General features: G+C 46.7%; 1 protein-coding gene across 2 annotated transcripts in view; it reads right to left on the reverse strand.

Moving 5' to 3' along the window:
- Positions 1-18079, reverse strand: part of ESR2 (estrogen receptor 2) — a 79599-nt gene that overhangs the window by 13584 nt on the left and 47936 nt on the right. For both annotated transcript variants that reach the window (XM_075330785.1, XM_075330786.1), the window contains 4 exons: positions 10669-10785; positions 9161-9463; positions 7546-7684; positions 102-235 (listed from right to left, as the gene is read on the reverse strand). In XM_075330785.1, the coding sequence (XP_075186900.1) occupies positions 102-235; positions 7546-7684; positions 9161-9463; positions 10669-10785 (693 nt within the window). The remainder of the gene's footprint in view (positions 1-101; positions 236-7545; positions 7685-9160; positions 9464-10668; positions 10786-18079) is intronic.

Genomic DNA, 18079 nt, shown 5'->3' on the forward strand with positions numbered 1-18079 from the left:
TTTACACATTTTGTCAATACAGTAATATTTGCACCATTTTCATGAAAGGTATTCTATATCATAAAGATAAAACTATGCTATGATCGTCTACAGATACTCACTGGAGTTAAGCAGGATAAGGACCTTCAGACAGAGATATTCTCGGTGTTGCAGTTTCAAGTCTCGGAATCTTGAGGTCGTAGCTAGCAGCATATCAAAGATTTCCAATATTCCCTCCACACATTTGCCTTCATCCCTATAAATACACAGCATATATTTCAGCCACATGTGCAGTGCATTGTGAGAGCGCCACATACCGATATACCGATAATGAACAGATTATTAGAGTAAAAAAGCAAAGTGCTTCATGACCCTAGAACAAGGCCATACTGACCTACATAGGGCAGAAATTGGTTGGTACATGTAGAATTTTTTGAAGATTTTTGGAAGAAGAAACTCTTTAAAACCTCCTAAAAACTTTAAAATTTCCAATCAATCTCCCCTTCAAAAATTCAGCAAAAAGTCTATATGCATATACCTTTATGGATATCACAAGTTGGTATAGGCAGAGGTGTAACCTGTAGGTCATGTGCACAATCCTTAACAATGAAACAGCAAACACTTTTATGCAATTCCAAATGGAAGAACAAACACAATCCAAGCAGTCACTAACCCTAGAATGAACATCTAGTCATGTCTAGCAGTTTTCATACACATTAGAGGCTGATTAAAGCCTGTAAAAAAAAAAAAAAAAAAAAAATGTGGCATCTGCCAACCAAAATAAATGTCTAAATGGAGCCCCAGGCCAAAAAGGGCCTCCGGCATAACAGTCTAAGAAGTATTTATTTTATTTTTTTTTTCAAAATATGGGTCCAACCTTTATAGTTCCCAATTCTCAAACTTTAGGAAGCCAATTTATGGTAAGTCAGAAAGAGACTGTTTAAGTTACTGGTCCCCAACCGTAAGAGCCCCATTAAGCTTTGAGAGATGGTTGTGAGCTACATAAAGCACCCTCAACCTCCCAACCCCCAGTAGTGACAATTAGAGTCCCCTATTACTGTTAATAGCCGAAGGCACCCCAAGATCTTGTGCTGTCCTCCCTTATAGGCAGTATACTACATTCCGGAGTTTCCACTCACCCCCATTCAGTATTCTGCCCTATGCAAGTATATGCACATCCAGATCTGCTCTTCTACGCAGGGCTACTCAATAAGACACCATCTAGAGACTGTTTGCTCATAGCAGTCTGGCAGACCTGGTGCTACTGCACAAGCTGGCACACTGCCATGAGCCACATATGATGGATCCCCTGGTATAAGTGGTGATCAATTTTTTACCAATCCTTACAATAAGTCATTATTATCAAATCAGTTAGGGTCCGACACGCGGCATCTTCCCTGAGGAGCAGTCTCTGGAGGTATACTAACATCCACATCCACACTAATGCAAACCTCCCAGTTCCGGCTCCAAGACTTCTCCAGAGCTGCACCAATCCTCTGGAATGCGCTACCCAAAAAAGTAGGACGATCCACAACTTTCACAGCTTACATAGTTAAATAGTTACGTAGTTTTTACCAGTTGCCCCTCACTTTTTTATTGGGCTTGACTCAAACTATAGAATTTGGAATGTAAATGATGCATATGGTTCATTTCATCACACCCCAAAATGAATACAAATTGAGAACTATCCCACCAAGAAAAAACTTGGACCAGATTTTAAACAGCAGCCTGGCATTTGTTGCTGTAAAGGTCCAACACATGCAGACAGGCAGCCTGCAGAAGAATAGCTGTGGTGCCCAGCATCATTACTAGCCAGTAGTGAGTGTGGGGTCACTTGTTATATATGGTTGTCAAGAATAGCACTTCACTGGCTCCAAATGTCTGGACACAACGCAATTGACCGAAGATTGATGGTCAAGGTGATGGCTGCTTTCACCATTAGACTAATTAGTGGGGAACTCACACTGGCCGTGTAGTAAATACATAATGGATTCAAACGCATTGAAATTATATATATATATATATATATATATATATATATATATATATATATATATATTACATATCTCGATAGGGTCACTGCCAAGCTCCACAATAGCGCAAGGAAAACTGCTAGCTGCCACCACCAAGTGTTTAAAGGTAGTGTATGGCTTCAGGGATGCGCATGGTGGAGTAAGAGGAACAAAGCTGTTCAACTTATATATTTATTCTGAAAAGTAGGTAGTGTTTATGAAAATATACAAAAATTGTTAGAAAGGGGACAAAACAATATAGTATATACAATTACATGAAATAAAAATGGAACAAGAAAAAATTTATTTAAACCTGTGTCATGTTTCTTATTATGATTCTACATTTTTAAAGAGATGAAACATGGCATGGATAGCATCATCCATCTAACCACCATTAATTTGGAGCCAGATGTAGTGTTAACTTTCTATTTCTTACTCTGTTATAATTAAAGGGAACTTGTCACCAGTTTTGGGCCTATAAGCTGCGGCCACCACCACTGGGCTCTTATATACAGCATTCTAACGTGCTTTATATAAGAGCCCAGGCTGCTGTGTAGAACATAAAAAACACTTTATAATACTCACCTAGAAGGTCGCTCCGGTGCACAACAGTTGGATGAATATCTTCGTTCTCCAAGATCCAGCGTCTCCCCTTTCGGCCATCTTGGTCTTCCTTATTCTGAAGCCGCGGTGCATGACACGTCCTACGTCATCCACACACGCCGGCATTGAGGTCCTGCGCAGGCGCACTACAATACTTTGATCTGCCCTGCTCAGGGAAGATCAAAGTGCGCCTGCGCAGGACCTCAATGTTGGAGCGTGTGGATGACGAATGACGCGTCATGCACCCAGGCTTCAGAAGGAGCACAAAGATGGTCGAAAGAGGATGCGCCGTACCCGGAGAACGGAGACACCCATCTGACTAGTCTGCACCGAACCGACCGTTTAGGTGAGTATTATAAAGTGATTTTTACGTTCTACACAGCGGCCTGGACTCTTATATACAGTATTCTTTAATGTTGTATATAAGAGCTCACTGGTGGTGGTGGCAGCTTATAGTCCCCAAATCTGCTGACAGGTTCCCTTTAATAACAAAAAATACAGTGCTGGCGAAGACCTAAGACTATAAAATAGTCCTCAGCCTTTAAGAAAAAGTTTAAATAAAAAAATATAAAAAAACAACTAAAACAAGTACAATTCTTCACCATGAGAGCCTGCGCCCATTCTCAAATGTTACATAATGGATGTTTCTTAATACATATTTACAGGAACAACAGCTGTCAAATCCAAATTGACCCGCTTGTTAACACAATGCGGAGAATGAAGAATATTTCAGTAGATAATTCCCAATCACAAGAGGGTTCACGGGAGGAAACAGTGGTTCAACTAAAAAGGCAAAAAAAGGCTGTAATTTGCAAGTCACTCAAAGGAAATTGGAATATATTCCGAAATACAGAAGAAGCAGCAGCACATTGAGGAGCAAATTAAGAAATAATGAGTCGGCTTGTGCGCGCTCTCACCATGGTTCAAAAGTATTTGAAGATTTTGTTATGGTGACACGGAGCTCTGGGTTTTGCCGCATGGATCACAGAATTTACTTGTCGCGGAGCAGGGCGGTGGCGAGAAGTTTTTAACAAGTGTTATTTCGAATTAATAGGATGTTTGTTGGGTAAACAGCTATCAGCTAATAAGAAGAATGAGTCACAGGGAAAACAAGAAGTCTTATCTACAGAATAGTCCACCCTAACTTAAAGGGGATGTATGAGATCAGAAAAATGGCAATAATACACATGGCCGGGTTAGAAGAGCGGCGCTGATTCTAAAGGACACATTTTTCACTGCAATTTTTAGAGGTCGTCTGAAAGAAGTTGAAGGCCTGGTTCAGATGGAACCATTTCCCCATCAGTGAGTCTTTTCACACACAAAACCTGCCCTTTTCACTCAAGCTTAAGTCCTGGATGGCCAGGACTTCTGTAGTGATGACCTATCCTTACAATAAGTCATTATTATCAAATCAGGTTGGGTCCGACACCCGGCATCTTCCCTGAGGAGCGGTCTCTGGAGGTATACTAACATCCACACTAATCCGAACCTCCCAGTTCCGGCTCCAAGACTTCTCCAGAGCTGCACCAATCCTCTGGAATGCTCTACCCCAAAAAGTAGGACGATCCACAACTTGCACAGCTTCAGACGCTCCCTAAAAACACATCTTTCTAGGGTGGTCTATCGCCCTCCCTAATTGAAGTCAACTCATATATATTCCCTGCACTATTTCTCAGGACATCATTCTCCATCAAACTCCACTGTACCCAAAGTATTACAAAGACTAACTGGTGACCGTCTCATGCAGCCGCCCATTTCTTTGAGATGGCTGGACCATTGGTATAAATAAGCACTTGTACCTTGTCACCCCCACCTCACCCCATTGTAGGTTGGAAGCGCTTACGAGCAGGGTTGTCATTATTTTTGTATATGAGCCTCTAAAGTGTAAAGCGCTACGGAATATGTTGGCACTATAGAAATAAAGATTATTATACAGAGGCCAGAGAACCCCAGCGCCATACACTGTAGTGGCCATACACAGATACTACAAGTCAGCTCCTACTGAGGTGAATAGAAACTGAGCTGCTACTCTTGAGAATGACCACTACACAGTGTACGGAGCTGTGGTGTTTTAGCTCCTTGGGAGCTTCAAACTGTTGAAAAGTAGGAGCTTTCGGGTTTTGCCCGCACACTTATCTGATATAAATGGCCTATACTATATTGGTGATCAATGTAGACGTCATGGACAATCTCTTTTAAAATGTAATTTGTTCACATATTAATCTAATAAGACCAGGAACTTTCCCGATTCTCACGCTCTGTAACTTATCAGCTTTTTATCAGTAGGCAGGCCCTCTTCACCAGCATTCTGCCAGCACTATAGATGTTGGAGCTTCCTTTCCTTCACTTTCCAGCATGCATTGCTTCTTCCTGATCTATGCTAACCTGACAAACTGAGCGGAGCATGGAGCACAAATACCCACCCAGCTCCCTGTAACCTCTGAGTGTGCAGTGTTTATTCTACTCCCCCAGTGAATGAACGACATCCAAAGTGGTTTTCCACTGCAAGTCTAGCGAAGTCTATGCAGTGACTTCATTGTTGCATATGGAATTAAAAACCATTAGAGCGTGGTTATCAAACATTAAGAATTATTTTTAGGATACTGGAAGACATTTTAAGGCCCCATATAAATTAGAATACCATCAGCGGAACGATCATTTGGCCGACAGCTCTCTCCCGACGCCTCCATACACAGGAATGCCCGGCATGGCTCCGGTGAGAGCCGCTGTCAGACTCCTCTGTCCTCCGACTTCATTGGCGACGGTTTATCTCCAAGAAGAACAAAAAGATCAGGTGCTAACATTCAATAGGCCGGATCCTTCCTTTCCTGGACATCATCTGTTGGGGAATCTTTAAAGGAAACCAGGGATCACTGCCGCGCTCGTCACCAATGACACATGAAAGATATTATTCCAAGTCATTTATTTGAAGCATATATACAGGTCTACGCGTTTCAGGGGTCTCTGTCCCCTTCCTCAGGACAGTATATTAATGACATGGAAAATATAATGTCCTGAGGAAGGGGGCAGAGACCCCAGAAACGCGTAGACCTGTATATATGCTTCAAATAAATGACTTGGAATAATATCTTTCATGTGTCATTGGTGACAAGCGCGGCAGTGATCCCCGATTTTCTTTAAAGATTCATCTTCACAATTGCAGGTCCGCAGTAGTCCCCACCAGCGAATATGTGTTGTTAGGTGTTGTCACCTTCTTCTATAGGTGAGTGCACCTTGTACTTATTTACCATTGATTTTATCGGTTAAGACCCTATGCGCCTGTCTTTCCTCCACAGTTTTTGATTCCTGATCATCTGTTGGGGGAAAGTAGAGAGGCCCAAATACACAGACTGTTTGCCGATCATGCCAATTTTGGGGACTTTAAATGGCATGCACAATAGACTAAAGTTGGATAACCCCTTTAAGATCTCTTCATATAACCACATGAAAATATGTTCAATGTGTTGACATGTACCAGGAAATCTCTTTGCACATAAACCAATAATAGACATAATGTCACAGGTGTGTCATGTGTGACAGACAGTCATGTGGTTTCTGGCCACAGAAGGTCACAGCGTGTGGCTGAGCAGGATGCTCTGCTCCCTGACTTTCCATTGTTCCTGCTGTAAGTGTTCATTGGTATAGGTAGCTTTCCAGCTGGATTAATTTCTCTCCCTCAGGAGTTCGACTTCCACCCAGCCGTTGGTGTTTAAATACCCCTTCCTTCTTTGGACTGGTGCTGGTGATATTTTCAGTTCCTTCAATCCAAGGTTGCAAGCAGGTGGCTTGTACTCCTCTTTGGTATTGTTGCAGAAAGCTTTGCTGAACTTCTACCTGAGTCATCTGTGGATAAGTAGTTCATGCATTTTCCCCCATGTGTCCTCCTTGTGTCTTCTATAGTGTTTAGTGGGGTTGACGAAGAGCTCATCCCAGCCGTTCCCTATTTAGGGCCCATCACTAGGGATCCATAGGATCACGTATCCGGCTCGGCACATAGGTGCAAAACCTTTCTAGGATGGTGAAGGACCCCAGGGAGCAGCAGTAGGGACCGCTCAGGGGTCACTATCTTCCCTCTCCATAGACACAAGGTTTCCCTTCCCTTCCTTTTCACCGTCCGCATGGTACGTCCCCATACCTAGCGTGATACATAGGTCCCATTCACTCTATAGGGGCAAAAAAAGTGTCTCCATAGAGTGCTGTACATCGGCATACCCCTTTTTTTTTACTGTACAGTGAAGGGCAGCAGACTGCTTCTTCCTTTCCCATTGGCTTCCGTAAAAGAAAAAATATATATATACACCCGGTTACACATTAAGAATGCTCACATATGGATAATTCATAGTGACTTTTCAAAGAAAACTTTGAATTATCCCATAATGGACAATGGTGATCTATCTACGACCACTGCCGATGGTAGAATGGAATGGTATTAATGGTGGGAGAGTGCCACACCAATTTTTCTTCTCTAGGGATGATGGTGTAGGCAGCCATTATAGTCAATGACCAATCATACAATGAGTAGAAACGGTAAATTAAACAATTAAAAATTCAACAAAATCATTTAAATCAGCTTAAAAGTTAGCTATTCCTTCCTTTGACGACATTACGCAAACCTAAATCATTCGCACAATTCATGAAGTTGTGATATTTAGATTTCAGGAAACCAAGGAGCTTTCTACCCACTCTTGAAATGCATTACAGACTCTTAGAGAAATGCTTCTTTTTAAAGGTTCTTGACATGGATAAGCCGCTAGAGAGGCTTCACACATTCCCTAATTGTATTGCCAAGTAAGAAATCACAGGATGACTAATTCCCCCCCCACCCCCCAAAAAATAATACAAAGAGTTGCCAATGCCCAATAAACATCTTCAAACTTCTAAATTATTTTGTATTAACCATTAATACTAAAGTAAAAACATGGAAAATCATTTTAGATATCTTAAGACTTACCTATCTAGAGCAAGATCTGGGGCAAAGATCAGCTTCCCGGGTTGATCAATGGACCGCCACATCAGACCCATCATCAAAACCTCCAGCCAACAGCTTTCCAGTAGCCGTACTTGATCATACAGGCTTAACTCTATAAAACCTGCAAAGGAAACAAGTCTTTTTCAAGAGACTTTAAAGAGTTCTCCAAAATTTGGCCATTTATAACTTATTTATCGAAGAATCTGCCATAAATGTCTGGAAGATACAAGTCAAACCTCTTGGAAGAACATAGTTCTCCAATCTCATTGATGAGAAGACTGCCGTGTCCAATGAAGAATTAATAGAAGTGGCCGCATACATACCTGGCAGTTACCAAAACAGCCAAAACTTTACAGGTACCTATGGCCTGTCCAAGGGGGAATACTCCTTTTATACTCTACATAACCGCTTATCTTGTGTATCCATAACTAGCACATTGCTACAGATATGAATTAAAGGTCAGGTTACTAGGTTGACTAATTTTATTATCGTTACCTATGCACTAGAGGTATTAAATGGGAAAAAGTCGACTAAAAATGTAAGTTACATGGATCTTAAAGGCAAAATTGTACTAAAAAATGGCATATTGCATGTTACCCCTTACTGGTAATGATGGCAGTGGTGGTTGAGCACATCATATTTTTCGTTCATGACAATGACTCCAGCCAACCACTTTGGAAACAACTATAATACTGCACCATGCACTTTAACCCCAATGTCTTTGGTTAGCCAACATCACAGAGGATGGACTCCCAAAGAGGATGGACTCCCAAAGAGGGTGGACTCCCAAAGAGGATGGACTCCCAAAGAGGGTGGACTCCCAAAGAGGGTGGACTCCCAAAAAGGGTGGACTCCCAAAAAGGGTGGACTCCCAAAAAGGGTGGACTCTCAAAAAGGGTGGACTCTCAAAAAGGGTGGACTCCCAAAAAGGGTGGACTGCCAAAAAGGGTGGACTGCCAAAAAGGGTGGACTCCCAAAAAGGGTGGACTCCCAAAAAGGGTGGACTCTCAAAAAGGGTGGACTCTCAAAAAGGGTGGACTCTCAAAAAGGGTGGACTCTCAAAAAGGGTGGACTCTCAAAAAGGGTGGACTCTCAAAAAGGGTGGACTCTCAAAAAGGGTGGACTCTCAAAAAGGGTGGACTCTCAAAAAGGGTGGACTCCCAAAAAGGGTGGACTCCCAAAAAGGGTGGACTCCCAAAAAGGCTGGACTCCCAAAAAGGCTGGACTCCCAAAAAGGCTGGACTCTCAAAGATGATGGACTCCCTAAAAGGATGGACTCCCAAAGAGGATGGACTGCCAAAGATCAGAATGTCATGGCACATCTTGGTGAAATAGTAATATTCTTTTACCAGTGCTTATGGGTCTCAATGCACATTTTCAAACAGGGCCCTCATTAGCAAAAGTCTTTAAAAAGTGTTGGTTTTCCTAATGGGTAAGAGAGACCTTTTGGGCCTCCTAAGCCCTAGGACCTGGGTGCGACTACAACCCATGCACCCACGACACTACACTCGCTTTAAAATGGTAAATTGTAGAATATCTATCCGAAAACCAGGCTTAATATTACAGAATCTTAGTCCTAAAAGAGATTATTTCATACCTGGGATTTTCTTGGCCCAAGCGATCATGTGAACCAGCTCCTTGTCAGCGAGTTTAGTTAGTGACATCATCATGGACGCCTCGGTGAAGGGCTTACAGGGGCGGTTCATCAGTAAAACATTCGGTGGTTCAGCTTCAATAAGTGACAAAACAAACTGTTCTGGGCCAATGGAGCAGGGGAGGACATCTTTTACTCGGCCTATAGTGTCAATCACTTTTTTGTTTTTCCCAAAACAATGCATCTGTTCCTCGGAGTGACGCCGATGACGTATGATGCGATAACCGCAACGTTCACGCCTGGTTCCTAGTAACAAAAATATAAAACATACAATTATTCAAAAAGTAATACATTTTACAAAATGTAAAAGGGTCTTTGGGCCAAGAGATACTGGAGGAGGAGGAAGAGGGCAGGCCAAAAGTACCAAAGTAGCAACTCACAACTTTGCAGTTTTATGTACAGTCTCTTAAAAAGTTTAGAGAACTTTCAGAAAGGTCATATACAAAAGAAATAAAAAAATAAGTTGCCGAAAACTATGAGGTCACCCTACTACTCTGTGTCATGATTCATGCATGGCTCTGCCATTCCTGAGCCGTGCAAATATCCTGCCTCTGGGGTTTAGGTCCCTTGGGAGGGGCCTGTTCATTCTGGCCTTGCTCCGGGGATCTCACCGCCATATCTTGGTGCTGCTACCTCCGGAACGCCGCCAGTAATATTTCCAGCTCTGCTACTTGCACTGTTCCTGAGAGAAGTTCTCTGTTTCTTGTCCTAATATCCCGTACTGTTCGTCCTGACCTCCGTCCCTCCTTCCCGACCTTACCTCCGTTCCTCCCTGTCCTCTGGACTCTGGTCTTGTTCTGTGTCCTCCACATCCTCCCGTGCTTACTTGCTCTCCCGAAATCCGACCTCAGCTCTGTTCTTTGACTTTGGCTTGTTTTCTCCTCGGTACAGATGTGACATCCCGGCTTAGACCCTGACTGATGGATTATCCCTGTTCTTGTGTTAGCGACCTCTAGTGGGCTTCTGTCTTACTGCACTCAGGAGTTCTCTTTCTACCTGCGTCCCAGCACCCCCTAGCGGTAGCTTGACACTCTGATTTAGCATGTCAGCCTTTTGCAAACATGTCGGATAGAAAGAAAAGCTTCCAATATGATGCTGACCTTTGTCACCACAGATGGAACGGGCAAGTTCTCTTTTCCCCCTCCAATACTCTTGGCCATTTTCACACTTCTTTTCTTGCCTGCATTACATTACCTCTTACATAGGTCCTACATGAGTCCTACACAGGTTTTCACCACCTACCATAATAGCAAAGGGGATGGGACAAACCAAAACTGGCCTCTATGGAAGGTCTACAACCTTGGGTTTTGCCCAGTCAGGAGCTACGCAGGAGTCGATGAATTAAATAAGTCCAAATTGTTGTTATTATTACTGTTTTTCCCTTTCAATTTGACATAAATTATCTTTTTTAAAGAGACAACGATTTTATAATATGAAAGAGAAAATCTCACCGCATTTCATCATCCCAACTTCAAAGCACTTGCGCAGGCGGCATGCTTGGCAACTCTTGCGCCTGTTTTTGTCTATTGTGCACTGATTTGTGGCGGGACAGATGTAATCATTATGTCCTACAGGGAAAAAGAAAAAAAACAGGGTAGAAACTATTACCAGATTCCTAGCAAAGTACAAAGTTGAATCATTAAAGGGAATCTGTTAGCAGGTTTTTGTTACCTCATCTGAGAGCACATGCTGTAGGCAAAAAGACCCTTAATCCAACGGTGTATCACTTAGATTACCAGGTACAGTAGTTCTGACACTCAAGAGTTTTTAGATTTAGCAATGCAGCAGAGCTGAGAGTTGCCCCCGCCCACACCAGGCTCTCTATATACAATATCTATAGATAGTGATCTGCTAATCATAGCAGGGGCATGTCAGACTAGCTAAACTCTAACTGACCTAGTCTGGCAATGATAATCTCTTGAAGCTAAAACAAACTTTATAGTAAACAACTGCACTCAGTGTGAAAAGAGACACATCACTGAAATCTGTGCGTTAACCCCTGCAGCATGCTGTCTTCAGATTACAGAGCAAAAACCTGCTGACAGATTACCTTTAATACTACTTTTTTGTAAATGTCAATGATTTTGATTTGGAATTGGGCTGGATCACAGGCCATGTGTTAGTTGGGGTTCAGTGTTAAGATACACTGCACGGACATAAGAATTGGGACATGTTTTAATAATTGAATTCAGGTTTTTCATTCAGTCCCAATGCCCTCAGGGACAAGGGGACAACATCTGTCCCCTTGCCCCTGGTGTATATCATCCGGCCCCTCGCAGCCAGTGTATATCATCTGGCCCCTCACCCCAGATGCATCCAGCCCCTCGCCACCGATATATAGCATCAAGCCCCTCACCCCCGGTGTATAGCATCCGGCCCCTCGCCCCTGGTGTATAAACACGCAGCCCCTCGCCCCCGGTATATAAACACGCAGCCCCTTGCCCCCGGTGTATAAACACGCAGCCCCTCGCCCCCGGTGTATAAACACGCAGCCCCTCGCCCCGGTGTATAACACGCGGCCCCTCGCCCCCGGTCTATAACACCCGGCCCCTCACCCCCGGTGTATAACACCCGGCCCCTCACCCCCGGTGTATAACACCCGGCCCCTCACCCCCGGTGTATAAACACGTGGCCCCTCGCCCCCAGTGTATAACACCCAGCCCCTCGCCCCGGGTGTATAACATCCGCTCCCTCGCCTTCGGTGTATAGCATCCGGCCCCTCACCGTGCCATCTGCATTTACTAACATGGGACAGAACATCTGGTAGAGCAGAGCTCACCGATACCAGTGCGGTCCTATAACCAGAGTCATTGGTGTGACTAGTGGCATTTCTTCCCCCCTTAATCTTCCCCATCACCTGTGAGTGATATTATTGAGAAGTGGAAGGAGCTACAGTAACTCAGCCACAAAGTGTAGACCCCATAACGTTACAGAGCAGAGGGTCGAGTGCGGAAGAGTGGTGGACTGGGCTGTCGTGTACCTACCCCTGAAGACAACAATCACGTCAATGTATTGTTATGCTGTTTTGTAATGAGAATAATGTCTTGCATCTTTTATATATAATGTGATATGTGAAGTGTAATGTAATGTACTGAGTGTGATAAGTGTTAGTAATGATAATGTAGGATGTTCTGTAAGAGAGTTCTGCCCAGCAACAAACTGCAGGGTCAGAAGTAGTTAAGTGTAAGGACTAGGACACCCTGGGAGTGGTCAGCTGACAGGGAAAGTGACGGTTCATGCTGGAAGAGTCAGTGAAGGCCTAGTGAGTGAACGTGACAGATGTATAGTCAAGTCGGTGGTGAAGGTCGCATACAGTGGGTGGTTTGTGGCAACAAAGAAAAGGAGACAGTAAGTAAGATAGTGTGAACCTAGAGTGTGGATGGAGACATGTGGTGTGAACAGTGTTGTAACTGGAGACCGATCCTCGAATGGAGTGACCCCAGAAGATAGAGCCGAAGGGCAGAACCCTAAAATCCAGGCCCCTTAAATAGTCAAAGTACCGGGTGATCTCTACTGGTGCAGGACTCTAGAGGCCAGGCCCTTTAACCTTCAAAGTACTGGATCAACTCAACTGGTGTGTGACGTAGTCAACCAAACAAGTGTTTCGCCCAGGGATAAGGGGTACTCAGATCCGGGCCACGGGGTCACTTCTGTGGGTATCACGGTGGCGTGACCCGGTCTGTGATCCCAGGCTCCACAGTAAGAAGGGGATTAGGTAAGGGAGATTGTCCGTGATGCCACCCGTGGTGTGCGGTGAGGTAAAGGAGCACCACCGCTGCCGGTAAATGGATCCCGGGGATGGTGATGGGCAGCAAGGTGGTAATTTCCCTCCACGGGTAGGGTGTTGGTGTCCCGGGACCCCGGTGAGGTGGTGCAGGGAGGAGATGGAGACCGTCTGAGACCTGTGCGCCTGGTTGGACCGGGGGATGTTGTTACTCACAGTTCACTTTGCAAGAAAATTCACACAGAGTCAGGAATTAACCAGAAATTGCCGGAGTCCGCAGCCTTTGGTACGGAGGGTGTTTAAGTCCCACACACGGTGCAGTAGCCCCTGTTCTTTCCCTGCAGCCAGGTGCCTCTTTCTCTACTCTTTCTCTTTCTTTCCTCCTCAGCCGGGAACGGGGAGTCCACTCCCCTGCAGTGATCCGGGATCTCTTTCGATACCGGCGGGCCACTACCCTGCCCCGGTCACCTCAAGTCCCTTCATCACTAACAGCCTGTCCCGGCCCTTTTGGAGCATGCTTCTGTAGCAGCCCGGGAGCTATAACTCCGGACTCCTCTCCTCTCCCTCTCCCCACACACTCTGCTCCAGCCCCTCCCCTGCTGCTCTGTTTTGCTCTTACACTGGAGGGGGAGTGTGTCTGTCCTGCTGCACTGGTGTGGGATCAGGTTACCAAGGAGGAGAATGGCCTGCACTTTGCTGGATGTCTGCAGGCTCTGTGACACCCTGGTTTTGCCAGGGCCTCACACAAGCAGTTTCCTGCTAAACATCCAGGAGTGCAAAACTTTACTCTAATCATTATGGGACCCCTAAGTAGAATGGATGTGGGATCGCGGGAAATGAAGGAGACCGTCTCAGTGTACACTGTGACATTGGACTGGGTTGCACTCAATGGCCCAGTTAGGTGTCAAGCAACCCAGAAGGAAGCTGAACTGTGCCTGATAATGTGTAAGACTGTAACGTGCTGGAAGATACAGTACAGACCAAAAGTTTGGACACACCTCATTCAAAGAGTTTTCTTTATTTTCATGACTGAAAATTGTAGATTCACATTGACGGCATCAAAACTATGAATTATCACATGTGGAATGAAATACTTAACAAAAAAATTATGAAACAACTGAAAATATGTCTTATATTCTAGGTTCTTCACAGTAGCCACCTTTTGCTTTGATTACTGCTTTGCACACTCTTGGCATTCTCCTGATGAGCTTCAAGAGGTAGTCACCGGAAATAGTATTCACTTCACAGGTGTGCCCTGTCAGGTTTAATAAGTGGGATTTCTTGCCTTATAAATGGGGTTGGGACCATCAATTGTGTTGTGCAGAAGTCTGGTGGATACACAGCTGATAGTCCTACTGAATAGACTATTGAACACAAGGAATGGACATTAGACCAGTGGATATATGTGCTTTGGTCTGAGGAGTCCAAATTTGAGATCTTTGGATCCAACCACCGTGTCTTTGTGCGACGCAGAAAAGGTGAACGGATGAACTCTACATGCCTGATTCCCACCGTGAAGCATGGAGGAGGAGGTGTGATAGTGTGGGGGGGCTTTCCTGGTGACAACTGTTGGGGATTTATTCAAAATTGAAGGCATACTGAACCAGCATGGCTACCACAGTATCTTGCAGCAGCATGCTATTTATTCCATCCGGTTTGCGTTTAGTTGGACCATCATTTATTTTTCAACAGGACAATGACCCCAAACACACCTCCAGGCTGTGTAAGAGCTATTTGACTAAGGAGGAGAGTGATGGAGTGCTACGCCAGATGACTAGGCCTCCACAGTCACCAGACCTGAACCCAATCGAGATGGTTTGGGGTGAGCTGGACCGCAGAGTGAAGGCAAAAGGGCCAACAAGTGCTAAGCATCTCTGGGAACTCCTTCAAGACTGTTGGAAGACCATTTTCGGCGACTACCTCTTGAAGCTCATCAAGAGAATGCCAAGAGTGTGCAAAGCAGTAATCAAAGCAAAAGGTGGCTACTTTGAAGAACCTAGAATATAAGACATATTTTCAGTTGTTTCACACTTTTTTGTTAAGTATTTCATTCCACATGTGATAATTCATAGTTTTGATGCCTTCAATGTGAATCTACAATTTTCAGAGTCATGGAAATAAAGAAAACTCTTTGAATGAGAAGGTGTGTCCAAACTTTTGGTCAGTACTGTATGTGCCGCTATCTGGAACGTGAAGTTGTGACAGAGAATGAACCGTACAGTAAAGAGTTATGGTGTAAAGTGAACCGTTGGTCTTCTTGCGAGTGTGAGAAGTCATCCAGTCCTGGACAGCCAACGACAGCAGCAGTTTGGGTTCCCAGCCTGCATGGTGAAAGTCAACACACCCAGCCAGAACCAGATATTTCATGTAGCGGGCCACGGAGCAGAGGGTAGAATAGTCACCACCACTCTGCTGACTCAATGGGAGAGGAGGTTTCAAGCTTTCTAGTTATTAACATCAGCAGAAAAACTGTGTGCTAAGAGCTGGCATGGGTTTCCATGGATGAGCAGAAGCATGCAGCCTTACATGACCAAGCACAATGCCAGACGTCAGATGGAGAGAATGATGTAAAGTCCCCACCACTGGACTCGAACAATGGAAATGTGTTCTGTAAAGTGACGATTCACCGTCTCTATATGGCGTCTGATAGAGGAGTCTGGGAATGATGAACACCAGGAGTGTATAGTCCTGACTGGCCATATAGTATTGTATTTTTGATCTTTTGCCTTGATAAGGGCATTTTTTGGCCAAAAGGTTGCCATTTTCCCCTTTTTTGATATGTATGTGTGGCGCCCTGGACTAGCCAGGTCGTCACAGGGACTACAACACGACACCCCCACCCCGAGATAGGCACATCAGTCAGACACAAATCCTTGTTGCCCCCCTCCAGGGGCTGATGTCCACACCAGGTGGGGTGGAGTCAGGCGGTTGGCCCCACCCACTGAGGAGTTCACAGTCCTGGAGGCGGGAAAGGAAATTAGTGAAGTTCAGCTCGGGCAGAGCTCGAGAGCAGTTAGGGAAGTGGTAGTAGAGGAGCAAACTGACTGTGTCCAGGTACGTGGCCCGGGCACCGAGAGCAAGGTTAGCAGACGGTGGTGGCAGTCTGCAGGAGAGGCAGATCAACGCGGAACCGTAGGACCGGGGACGGGCGGTGGCCCGCCGGTACCGAACCGGGGAGCGAAGGGAAGCCAGCACAAACCGGCAGGGCCTGCGGACCCCGACCAGGCTTGGAGTCGCCGTTAAACATGTCAAATCCGTTAGTGACTGGAACCCCAGGGGTTTCCAAACAGCCAAGACCCGATTGAAGGCAACCGTCCAACCAGCACAAGGGAAATACAGCTACCGCCACAGCTAGAGTTCCCAGGGCCAGAGCCTGCGGGCAAAAGGGCTCCTCCAGCCCATTTACACGCTGGGGAGTGGGTTACCGGTGGGAAGCCATCGGGACCGAAGATAAACAAAAGGTGCAGGGAAAGGCAGCCACCACCAACCGTCCGGGAGAAAGCACAGCAGCCGTCTGCGGGACCCGTCCATCCAGCCGTTTGTTTTACCAGAGACTTTGCATCCATTTGTGGCTGAGTGAGTACTACCGTGCCGTCCGGCACCGCGCTGCGCAACCCAAGCGACCCTGCACCTTGCCAACCCTGCCTCCCCGTCACCTCACCGGGCCCCGGGACCACCAACCCCCCTACCCACGGAGGGGAGAGAAACATCCAAGCTGCTCCCTGCCATCGCTCCCGGGATCCCCGTCAACAGCAGCGGTGGTGCCCCAACCTCACCACAAACCGTGGGTGGCGTCACGGACCAAATCCCCCAAACCACACTAACCCCTCTTTCACTCACGGGCGAGGAGCGCCGCTCGAGTCCCCGGATCCGGCCCACCACTCGAGCCACCGAGCAGCAGCAGCGCCGGACCCGAGCGTGGTGAGCGCAGCGCCCTCCCTGCCCGCGACAACTTGGCGTCATGAACAGGATCTTACCGTTCTACCGGCTGGTAGAGGTGCGCCTTGTGTCCCGCCGGTGGTGTCCGGCCGAAAAATTTCTGAATCCGCCATCTTGGGCGCGAAGATTTTCCCGCTTGAGCGTCTTCTCGAGCAGTGGAGGCACGAAAGCCAAAGCCCCGCTCCTGAAGAGGAGGTGCTGAGAAAAGACCAAGGGGGGACGCGGATGGAGAGATGGCGGCGTCTTCAGGCTGGAGCGCAGGAGCGCCCGCCACTGGAGCGTCTAAGCTCTGGAGGGGCAGAGGAGGAGTAGCCTTTGAAGACTGCGGCCCGGGTGAGCTCCCCACCGGGACCGCTGCGTGGCTGTAACGGGAGCTGGGCCGGTTCTGCTTGAGGGTGAGGGCGCAGAGCTTGCAGCAGATGCTGGATTGGAAGGCAGAAGTGCGCAGAATGGTCGCTGTGGTGTGGACCCGTGAGCAAGGGGCCGCGGCGGCCATGCCGCGTCGTGATCAGGCCACCCAAGTTCCTGAACCAGCCTTGATTGAGTGTGAGCCGGGGGCCGGTACCGCAGCAGGAGGTACCGAGAGAGTGCAGCTGATGGAAGAGGAGGTCCCGAGCACGCTGCCCCCGCCACCGTTTCCCACGGCGATCAGCGGTTCTGGACTGCACTGCCTATGGAAGGAGAACCCGATGTACCGTCCGGTCCTCGATTGGGCCGACCCCCCGCGGTGGTAGCCGCTCCAAAGTCAGCGGTCCCTTCGTTGCACCGTTGTCCCCGTTGGGACCATCAGCACCGTTAACCTGTCAAATGAAAAGTAATCAAACCGAAGTTTTTACCTGATTGTCGACTGTGATTGACCCGGCCGTTGCCGGCAAGTAGTCCCCGTAGGGACCCTTTGTACCGTTGCATAAGAAACTGCTTATGGACATGCCTGAGAACTAGCAGGGCACCCACAAACTAGTGGAAATGTAAATATGTTGGGCATAATTCCGTTGCCGCCTCCGGAGAGGCTGATTTGGAGGATAGGACTGGAGGGAAGTGATAGCCCAGGCCCGCCATTACCACAACCGGTGGCAATCCTCCGGGGGTCAGGGGTCCCCCATGGACGTGGGGTCCCCTGAAGTGACAGTAGGGTACGAGACACCGTACCCGTTCCCGCTCGGGCAGCCTGGATCTGGACTGGGGTCAAGGGGTGCTGC

This window comes from Anomaloglossus baeobatrachus, chromosome 12 (genome assembly GCF_048569485.1).
Source record: "Anomaloglossus baeobatrachus isolate aAnoBae1 chromosome 12, aAnoBae1.hap1, whole genome shotgun sequence".
In the NCBI taxonomy this organism is placed as follows: domain Eukaryota; kingdom Metazoa; phylum Chordata; class Amphibia; order Anura; family Aromobatidae; genus Anomaloglossus; species Anomaloglossus baeobatrachus.